At 41.1% G+C, this 11,246-nt stretch overlaps 1 protein-coding gene across 2 annotated transcripts; it reads left to right on the top strand.

The window, feature by feature from the left end:
* The first annotated feature begins 501 nt into the window (after positions 1 to 501).
* MSANTD3 (Myb/SANT DNA binding domain containing 3) lies at positions 502 to 9,933 on the top strand. Of its 2 annotated transcripts, XM_058813243.1 has the most exons (4): positions 502 to 791; positions 6,225 to 6,528; positions 6,622 to 6,670; positions 7,978 to 9,933. In XM_058813243.1, exons 2-4 carry the CDS (start codon positions 6,256 to 6,258, stop codon positions 8,385 to 8,387), a joined length of 732 nt encoding a protein of 243 aa, XP_058669226.1. In that variant the 5' UTR covers positions 502 to 791; positions 6,225 to 6,255; the 3' UTR covers positions 8,388 to 9,933. The 2 variants fall into 2 exon arrangements, with proteins under 2 accessions (XP_058669226.1, XP_058669219.1); XM_058813236.1 differs by having other exon boundaries at positions 6,225 to 6,670.
* Positions 9,934 to 11,246: the final 1,313 nt, after the last annotated feature.

The raw sequence follows: 11,246 nt of genomic DNA, 5'->3' as shown, positions 1-11,246 counted from the left end.
GGCGCGTGGGCCGCCGGGCGCTGTCGGAGGTAAAGCCCGAGCTGGGTCTGCGGCCGCCGCACCGGGGCGGGGATTGGGGACTCCCTGCTCCGCTCCGGGGCCCCGGGATCGGGATGCGGATGGGCACGCCGCGCTAGGGACGTGCGTCCCGGGAACTCGGGCTGTGTCGGGTGCAGGAGGAGCTGCCCGCCCCCTTCCTGGCGGCCGCCGGGTGTTCGCACGCCGCTCCCCACAACACACACACACGCGCATTTCCCGCGGCCGCCTCCGACAGCTCCGCCGCACCTGCGGGCGCGGGATCGCCCGGGCCGGGTGTCCCCGCGGCACACGGCGGTGTCCCCGTTGCACACGGCGATGTCCCCTGCGGGAGAGGCCGGCGCCGCGGCGGGCGGGAATCCAGCGCGGAGTTTGCGGGGAGCTGGAGGGAGCGGTGTCGGCGGCCTGCGGGCGGGGAGCTGAGGGAGGCGGGGAAGCAGGGAGGGAGGGAAGGAAGGAGGCGAGAGGCGCTTTGTTACGAGGAGCCGCGGGGCCGCAGGGTGGGGTTGTCCCCGCCGCCGGCGCTGGTCCCCGCGGGCGCTGGGTGCCAGCGGCCGAGCCCCCCCCGCCGCCGCGGCTGATGCGCCCGCACCGCGCCGCAGCCCCCGCGCCCGCCCGGCGGGGAGCGGCCGCCTTTGTGCAGCCCGGACCCGCTCTCCGTCCTCCTGCAGGCAGAAGAGGAGCTAGCGAGGAGATTAGAAAAAGCCCACCAAGCTCGAGTTAATGTTTGAGAAGTTCGGGTGCGGGAGAGTCTGGTAGGATTCCTGTATTGTGCCTATTTTTGGTGGATTTCAGGCAGTCGTTCGGAATAACAACCTGCGTCCATTACCTTGCTTGCGGGAAGTGCTTTGGATGTCCTCCCACAGGTAGCGGGATGACCCGCTTAAAATCTGTGTATATCTATAGTGTAATATGGTGCCGGTACATATATATATTAATACATTTCCGTGTATAACTATATAAAATGTGACAGGAAACATTTGGGTAAATTACTGTGAATTTTACTAATAGATGATCTTGTTTGTTTGCTGGATGATCCATGATAACTATTTATTTTGTATTAAAGCGTAGGGGGCAAGCACCCAAGGAGGTGGGGTTTTTAAAAATCTGTTTAAAACACGTTGTCTGCATAGATCTCATTCATATTTGCAATGTGCTCTTAATTACCTAGTGATTTCAAGTCTCAAGGTAGGCAGGGTCAGGCCTGGAACACTGATGGAAGCTTGGTGAGTAAAACCAAGGAAACATTTGAGGAAGAAGAACACTGTTTACTGCTGCTTCTGTCATTCAAATGAAAGACAAACCTGTTGTGGCTAGTTTGGGTCATTGCATTTCCATGCCTTTCTTTCGTCCTCAAGCACTGGATGAAAAGGACAGAATTGTGATTGATTTCCAGTGTTGTTAATTACTGGTTATATTTAGAGCTTCACCTGCAATTGAAGTTAGAAACATACATTTTATTTTTATCAATCTTTGAATATTTCTGGTAGTAATTCTGTTGGCACACTGGTCAGTGCATTTCATTTTCACCCCATAAGTGATCAGTTTGCTAACAAACTCTTTTCTTTGTGTTTGGTTAGTGTAATCTTTTTAACCTTTGGGATAAGTCTTCCACCATAACTTTTTCTCTGCATTTTCATGTGCCTAAAAAACCATTTCATGGACTACAAATGCTCACACATGCCAACTTAAACCGATTTTTTTTCCCTTTTACTGTGCTTCTTTGCAACTGATTGGAGCTTGGGTGTCTGTTTAGATGTGTGCAAGCAAACTAATGCATGTGTGTGACATATTTATGAACAGATGTGCTTTTCCTAACTTCTGTAATTTTTTTTCCAAGCTATTCTTCGAGCAGATCACATCACATTTCCTATAGTCTTTAAAAGAAGAATGCTGCACAACATTTCACAGTAAAGATGAGGAGCTGAGAGATGCTTCTGTTATCTTAAAGCTATAGAGGTTTGTGTGAGAGGACAAATGCTTAGGACACTGCTTTAAGGCAAGTTGTGAATTGAGTCATGCCAGGGGAAGATACTTAGGATAAAAGGCTTTCTTGCTGTATGTGTCTTGGAGCCTAGGCACCTGTAAGAGTGGGAGAAGCTTTCCAGTCTTTGTTTCTTAGAATTTACTCTGCAGCTGTCCTCATGTGCCCACACAAATCAATCCAGTTTACGAGATGAGCTATGCACAATAAACTACTTTTATTTCAGCACAGATTCCTGCTAAAATATATCCCAGGCATATGTCCTGGAAGGACTGTTTAGCCTCAAAATGGAAATTCTGTGGGCTTGTGAGTCCTTTCTCATATTCTGCAGAGGAGCCAGTGGGCTGCAAGAAGGTGAATAATATGCATAAAGAAAAAAGAGGTGAATATAAATACATGGTGGCATTCTGACACAACTTCTTGCTATTCTAACTTGTCCTGACATCTCAGAGAGCTTTCTTGTTCACCTCATTGCAAATGGGCTTTAATACATTGAAGAAAGTAGGTTAAGCATGTAAGATCTTGAGAAGAGTCTTCCAAAACTCTTTTCTTCTATGTATTAGACTGCTCACACCAGTTCTTGAGTTCCTTTATGCATTCTAGATCATAATCCTGGGTTCTTCACAGAAAGAAAGGACACAAGTGCAATGTGTCTGTTTAGGAAACAATTACTAGGAATGTGATTAGTGGAAGGAAAGCCCAATATATTCTTCTCAGAGTAGGACTTATCTTTCCATTCTTTAATGTTTAGGATTTGAACTTACAGCTGGGGATCTCAGAAGCTCCAACAGTAAAAATAATAGAAGTAAATGATAATGTGGTATGAAAATTATACTTAAATTTGCTCCATCTATGAAATATGAGCTTTTATTCTAGTACATAATGTGTTAATATATCAGAAGTCATATTTGTAAATGTTTTAGATATTTAGTGACATCAGCTGATCACTGATTTACTGACCCAGTTGATGGCTAGTCTGTGGAGCTAGATATTTAGCACCTGGAATCCAGGTAACATTGTTTAACTTTTTGAATGTACTCTCCAAAGTTCTGAAAATCCTGTTTTTCTAAATAAAGGGATTTTCTAAACATAAACATGTAGTGATTTTTTTTCATTTGAGGCTCTCTCACCTTTTCAAAACTAGAAGATTTCCATGTATCAGCAGATGGTAGAATCAGTCCTTTCTGATCACATGGAGTGATCCTGGCTTTTCAGGATCATAAGGTATTGGAACTCACAACTTGCTGATGGGACTGTATTTCATCCCATTCCTTGGTGGAATTGAGATTAAGATACAGAACCAATGTTTAGTCCCAAGAATTTCATTTCAGCATCTGTCCAAAGCAACTGAATGGTTTGGAATGGTGCAATAAGTATGGAAGTGAAATGGATTAGTAGATACACTCTATTCCATTCTAGGTCTATTTTATCTGACATGTTTTCAGAGTGGTTTCATGAAGTGAACTTGCCAGTTTTCAGTATCTTTGCTAGGATGTCAATTTCCTAACTACTTTTTTTTTTTTTTTTTTCTCCTAATTTGTGTTTTATTTGAGGAATTCCTGAAGCAGCTGTACACCTCCATTAGACCTATATATTGTAATGACTGGTATGCAATGAAAGAAGTTTCTTTACTTACACCTAGTTTGTTCTTTGGGTTTATAGCTGTTTAAGAGTTCCTGTCACCAATGTGGGGGGTGACTTAAGTTTTCACAGGCCATAAAAAATAACTTGACACAGTGTGACAGAGGAAATGCTGGATCAAGAAACTGTCTTCCTTAAACTCAGCCACCCAACTCTCTTTCTTCTTCCTCCTTTTGCTTTCATGTAAAATAAACTAGCTCTCCTATGAGCAGTAGCACTATTGCATTTTGTTTTCCTATGGATCTTTGCCTTAGTCCCCTAGATCCTGTTTGCTGCAAAAACTTCAGCTCTCCCATGTCCTTGTGGCACCAGGATTTGGTAAGAGAGCAGAACTGTGACTATGCAGGACCCACATAGGTGCCCAGAAATAACCCAGACAAGCACTGACAGAAGGTACAAACCAAGTGTTTGCTCCTTTTTCAGTAGGGATACAACTTAGCTGCTGACTTGACCTAGACTGTTACTGGCTTCTGTTCACTTTGCTTCAGTTTTGCTATTTCAGGCTTTTTCCACTGTGTCCCCTGTTCTTTGACTCCTTTGTTTTGCTGGCATCATGGTTTAACCCCAGCCAGCAACCAAGTACTGTGCAGCTGCTTGCTCACCCCTTGCCCACAGTGGGGTGGGGAGGAGAATCAGAAAAAAAGGTCAAACTTGTGGGTTGAGATAAGAACAGCTTAATAATTGAAACAACATAAAATATAGTAACAATAATAATACTTGTAGTGGAAAAGAGAGAGTGGGAGATAAAGAGAGAGAAAGAGAGGAAGAAAATTCAAGAGAAAAAAATGATGCACAATACAATTGCTCACCACTTGCAGGTCTCGGCCAACTCCCTCCTCATTTATACACTGAATGTGACATTTTATGGTATGGAATATCCCTTTAGCCAGTTTGGATCAGCTGCCTTGGCTGTGCTCCTTCAGAGCTTCTTGTGCACCTGCTCTCTGGCAGAGCATGGGGAACTGAAAATTCTTGACTTGGAATAAGCACCACTGAGCATCAACTAAAACATCCATGTGTTATCAGCATTATTCTCTCTAAATCCAAAATACAGCACTGTACCAGCCTCCAGGAAGAAAATGAGCTCTGTCCCTGCTGAAACCAGGACAGCTGGGCTTTGCCATATTTTATGGGCTACTCAAGAGAGCCACTGTTTTTATGTCAGGTTTAGGTTTTCATTGCGATATGGTCTTGTCTGTTAGCTTTCTTTATAAATAGAAGTAGTTACCTTTACTGAAAGAGATGGGAATAACTGTAAGTACTAAGATGTTTGGAGGAAAGGAATTACAAGGATGGCACAAAGTCCTAGTGCAGTGGAGTTAAGGAAAAATATGTTGAGAAGAGGAAACCTGATGGTGATATCTAGTGCACCATCAAGGAACATTATGAGAGAAGTAGTAGAAACAATAGGCAAAAGACTAGAAATTTCATTTTGGGAAAGTCCTAGACTGTTGGGAATATGAACCAGTTGTCTTATAAATGTATCACTGGGTTTAATGATTAAAAACAAAAGAAATGAGAGCTAGGCAGCATTTCTGCCCAAAATCTAAAAGTAATTTGGGCTACACAGTTACAGCAGAAATGAAGGGGGAGAAAAGTGTGAAAAGATAGAAGAAGCAAAAATAAAATATATTTCACAGCCGTATGTTGTTAACTCTTTCCTATTGACTACGTAAGTGCTGGGCTTCAGAAGAGAGGTGGTTGCTGACATGGTGTAAGTGTATAGCAGTGGCTGTGTTAAGGCCAAAACCCTTTTCAGCCTGTTTGTTGGCTCCTGAGTGACCAGCAGCACAAGTGGAAGGAAGTACCACACATGCAGGGCCATCAGTCAAGGTTGAAGGACCTGTGCCTTCCAAGTGGTTGGTTTCTGTTGTTATTTCTTGTCTCCTTGCAACTCTTGCTGCCTCTCCATATTGTAATACAGGTCAGGATCCTGATGCCTGTTGGGAATCAGCCAGGAAGGCATGGAGCATGGGGGAGAACAGAGCTAACAGGTCTTTAAAAGGACAACTTCTTGCTATCATTGCTCATACATCTTTCAAATATTGGAGAGAGATGGGAGAAATTATTATACACAATCAGCAAGGAGAGAAGAGGGTATTTTGTATACAAAAAAAAACCAACAAAAAACAAAAAAACCCAGACATGCTGAAGGTGGTTTCAGACATAAACCTGAAGCTAGCGAGAGCTGAGTTTTGAAATTTGTTCCTAACTTGAGGGCTTGGAAAACTTTCTGGGAGTGAAAAAGTGCAATGAACAGGAAAACAAGATATTGAGAGCAAGTTACTAAGTAAATACTGAATATTTTGTATCCAGACAAATTGTAACAAAGACAACTATTCATTATAGTATACTTCTGGCACTGTGTATCCACCAAAGTGGCAACACAAACCAGCATGTAATTTTATTTTATCTTACCTGATCATTCCATTATGCACTCTAGAACTATTCACAAGCTATTCTAGAAAACAAAATTGTTCAGAATCCTGATACTGCAACCAGTTCTAACTTATGTTTATTTTGTTTTTTTCTTTTTTTTTTTCTTTCATTGTTGTTTTTGTAGGAATTTTGGCTTCTTGGAGAAACAGTAGAAAATGCAAAACGAAATAATAAAGCCTGCTAAGTACTTCTCAGAAGTGGAGAAGAGTGTGCTGCTTGCATTAGTTGAAAAATACAAATACGTGCTGGAATGTAAAAAAAGCGATGCAAGAACTATTGCTCTGAAACAACGCACCTGGCAAGCTCTGGCTCATGAATATAACTCACAGCCCAGTGTATCACTGCGAGACTTCAAACAGTTAAAGAAATGCTGGGAAAATATCAAGGCACGGACAAAAAAGATAATGGCACATGAGAGGCGGGAGAAGGTAAAAAGAAGTATTAGTCCACTTATAAATACTCACATCGTAGGGAAGGAGAAGATTGGAAGCATAATGCCTGAGCAAATGTACTTTTTGCAGAGCCCACCAGAAGAAGACTCTGAATATCAGCCTGATGCTTCTAGTCAAGGTATAAATGTTGCTGTAATGATGCAAGCAGTATTGTTTTGAATGTGATTTTGCCAGTGATTCTTTTTCAAATCTCTCCACTTAGCTGTGACTGCTGGATATAAAAAGTCATTTCAGAGCTATGATATTACAGGCTGTGTGTATTTCCCAAGGCCTACAGGAGTTAAACGGGTGTGAGGTTTTTTACAGATTTTTTTCATCTGTTTTTGACATATCTGCTGCTTTGTGGCAAGCATCACAGTTGCTGTCATGCTGGCTTTCCAGAGCACAGTCCCAAGGATATTGTTACAATTTTTAAAGTATCATTTTGCTGGTTTAAAAAAAAACCAAACAAAAACTACCAGCAGCAAATTGATACACAATTGCCTGCTGCAAGAGTTCCCAGTGGTCTTTCCTCCTTTGTTTCCAAGAACTAAAAAGAGTATGTGGAGCCATATTTCATGCTGCAGTCCACACTGGAGAATGGCCTTTCTGAAAAAGTTCAGTACTACATTCTTCTTTGTTTGGCAAGCATACTCAGAAGGAATAATTCAATACCAGGAGGGAGGGTGGCTACAAGTTTCTTGCAAATTTTATTATGTCTCACACAGGATCTCACACAGAAGACTGTTCTCGCTCAAAAGACAACAGCAGCTACATTGTTAGATAACATTCTTAGAATGTCTCTTTCATAATTGTATTTACCATAACTAGTCATTTGGATTTGGATAGGAATGTATTTTGAGACCCTCATTTGCAGTGGTAACTATTCTGTTCCCTGCACAGTCTCTTTTATTTCAGAAGAATTGGTAGAGCCTTCTCAAAGTTAGAATAATGTGATTTTTTCCTAAAAATATACACTCCTGTATTTACAACATCTGCAGCAGAGATAAGGAAAGAATAAAAAGTGCTCTTCCTACTATTTCCTCAATCTTTTGATATTCATGTTGACACAGCTTCACCTGACACTCAGATCTTTCAGAAAATATTGCAAGTCACATATGGATTTAGCTTAAATGGCTGCATTAAGGTTTAGCTCCAGGCTCAGCCACCTAAATTTAGGTGTCCACTTACAAGTGTCTGCATTCACTTTAGTCTTTTGAACTCCCACTATAACCTTCGAGGTCTTTCAACAGAGCCCCAAGTGGTTCTGTTCAGCCCATAATGCTCTTAGTATTCTGCAGCAGAACTGCATTATGTAGTGGCTGCTGTGCTTTGCTACTGGAGCACAAGTTTTATATGCACATGTCAATAACTTATATTATCACATTTCTGTTTCTTGAACGAAGAAAAGAATACTATAACACTTTTTCTTCTTTTTGTTTGCAGAGTCATTTGTTGTGTCCAACAGAGAACTTTGTGATGAAGACAAAGATCTGGTACATTTTCCAGTATGCGAAGGCACCTCCCAGCCTGAGCCTTCGTGTTCTGATGTCAGAATAGCAGCAGATAAGAACTACAGAAGTAAAGCATCTCAGGAAAGCGCTCTGAAAAAGATGCATGAGGAAGAACATCATCAGCAAATGTCGATTTTGCAACTTCAGTTAATCCAAATGAATGAAGTTCATGTGGCAAAGATTCAGCAAATAGAAAGAGAGTGTGAGATGGCTGAAGAAGAACACAGGATAAAAATGGAAGTGCTAAATAAAAAGAAAATGTATTGGGAGAGAAAACTGCAGACCATTACAAAAGAATGGCCTGTATCATCCTATAACAGACCCTTTCCTAATTCACCTTAGAACATAGAAGGGCAGAGAGTCAGTCTGATTTAGCACATTTACGAGTAACACGCACTGGAAAGAGGGTTTCCTACTGTGGATGTACAGTGACAGGATAGGTGCCTGGCTGATAGTGAACACACTATGACTCTTAATGTTTAGGGAAACAGTGGTATAGTTCACCAAGAGGAAAACTCTATTGTTTATTTGTAGGTAGTTCTGATTTGTTTAACTCACACACATGCACAGTGTTCTAAAATGTGAACATATTTTTTCCTCTCAGAACACCCTTGATCCTTGTGAAGTTTAAGGTACTCTGGGTATTCTTACATTGGGAATTCATAAGAAAACTTAACAGCTTTAAACATCAGGCTGTAGTGTTTGATTTCTATCTCTTCCTATCTGCCATTTCTCACATGAAGGCAAGGGTTGGAGTTGCTCTCTACTATTGAGACAAAAGGTGATGGACAGCTATTAGTTGGATCATTATGCTGAAGCTTAGGGAAAATAAGCTGGTTAATACAGTCCATAACTTATTTTTCATAGAAGATGTGAAAATGAAGGATGTAGCAAGAGGGCCACTGTAGTAACAGACCTCTCCTGAAGAACAGTAATGGCTGGCTGACTGAGAGGATGGTTGTGGAATGGCCCTCCAGTTGTTCGAGCCTTGACACTTGTGAAGTCAAAAAGAAGGTGACATCTTCCTCAAAAACCACTGTGCTTTTTCTTTCATTTCTAGGTCCATCTTGTATTGAAGTAGAATATCCAAGCAGGAGGCTCAAATGCTGCTGCCAGCACTGTGTGCTGCTCTCCTGAAGTCATTCTGAGGGGAAGAGCTTTTTAAGAATTCACAAAGCTCTCAAAATGCAGTGAGCCAGCCAGTCATTGGCAAAGTCTCCCTCTATTTTCCTATGCAATACTTGATGGTGTAGCAGCTAGCTTGATTATTTCTCCTTAGCTAGAAGAAAAGACAGACTCACCCTCTTTTCCTTCTCGTAGGGTGGAAAGCAGTTCAAGGGAATCATTCCTGTCTTGAAGCACTGTTCTGTTTTGTTTTGTTCTGTCCTGTGTGTTATGGTGGTGTGTTTCTTGCCTTTGCTGTCAGTGAGGGGTGATGGACGTGATTTGTATGAAGGCATTCACATGAAAGTCCCCACAGATTTTGGATGTCCAGAATGATAGATAGTAGGAAAGCACAAATGAAAATAATCTTTACTCTGGCAATCATTTATTCTAGTGGGGCAAGAGTTAAGAAAATGTGAAACGCAGAACCCCACAAGAATTCATAAGAACTTCTGGTGTTTGAAAACCTGTTTTACAGGAAGGTGTACAACCATCATTTGAAGCAGTGAGAAAAATGAACAAAACCATAAATTTTCATTGAAAAATCTGAGTATCACATTATTCAATAAAGTATTTTCAGATCATGACTCCTGAGGGCAAGTCCATACTGTGAGCATGTGTTCAAAGTGGAGTATATTACAAGGCATACATTCCCAGCTACACTCCTATATCTTTCCCTGGATATCCTTTCTGGTGGAGTGAGTTCCTTTTAGTTTCATTTTGGATTGAGTGGGGTTCTCTGTGTGTGTGTGTGTGTGTGTGTGTGTGTGTGTGTGTAAGTGTGGTTTTTTTGACCTGCTTTCACTGCTGGTGATTCATCTTTGTTAGCCCTGCCATTATCAACCACAGGACTCGCTGTGGTCAACAGTGTGGTACCTGTGCCACTTCCTTAAATATGCTAAAACCAGCAATCACAATGGGAGCTGTTTATAACAACTCATTTTATATGACAGAGAAAAAAAAAATATGCTGGGCTGCTGCAAGATTAAAAAAATAGGGCCTGGGTGAAATCTGAAGATAGATCTTTTTGACCACAAGCTCAATATTCTTATAAATTGGCTGTGTGAAGAAAGTGCAGGAATTCCAAAGAAGGATGTTGTTATGGGCACTTCTGTTTTTCTGCTGAGTGAAAACACTTTGGAAGGTATAACAACAGTAGAGGCAAAAGAAAAGTAAACAGAAGTAAGGACCTTGTTCTGAGATTGCATTCTGCGGTCTGGAAGATGAGTCAGTTTGACTGATTGTGACAATTGTTCAGGCACCATCCAGAAAAAAAGGATAGGGAAGACATTTGTCTTAACCAATTAAAATATTTATCTTAACCTTCTGCACTCATTCTAAGTGAAAGTAAATTAAAACCAGGCGTTAGAAGGTAATGTATCTCCTTGCCATATTTTGGCTTTATAAAGTGATAAATGTGATGGAATTGAAATTGCTTGAGAAATTACTTTTGCCTTTATTGTTGTTGCAATTACTCACTCTGGTAGTAGAGTTTATCTTTTCTTGTGTTTGACTTTTCTTATATGTAATACAGCCACCTCAGACAGTATGTCCATTTGTTTCTCTCTCCTTTTTTCTAGCTTACAGCATTCAAATACTTTCACGTAATTGTGTTTTCTTGTTAACCATTTGGCCAAGGAATAGATGCATATTCTCCAGGTTTTTCCACAGATAGAATACAGCAATATTTTAAGAAGAATATGCCTGTTCTTTTCTGGATTTGCTATAAAACTTTTTGTCAGGAATGAACTTAAAAGATACACAGGGCAAAATGATCCCTTCTTAACTCCATACAAAAGCATGTGTACCAGATACATGGTGGCCATTGTTCTCAGCCTCTGTATTCTTATGAAGGAAAACAAGGGCCTTCTAGACAAGATGTGATTAATTTCTTTATGCTCCCCAAATTAACATGAATCTAGCTCCAGGTGCTGTCTTTCCTTGAAGGTAATCTAATTTCTTGCCTAGTATAAATTTTTCATGTATTGATTTTTTTTTTCCTCCTGCATTTTTTCCTTATGTTTCTGTTCACTGTTA

The sequence above is a fragment of the Ammospiza caudacuta genome, chromosome 1, assembly GCF_027887145.1.
Source record: "Ammospiza caudacuta isolate bAmmCau1 chromosome 1, bAmmCau1.pri, whole genome shotgun sequence".
Classification (NCBI taxonomy): Eukaryota; Metazoa; Chordata; class Aves; order Passeriformes; family Passerellidae; genus Ammospiza; species Ammospiza caudacuta.
This window is presented reverse-complemented; position numbering and strand designations above follow the sequence as displayed.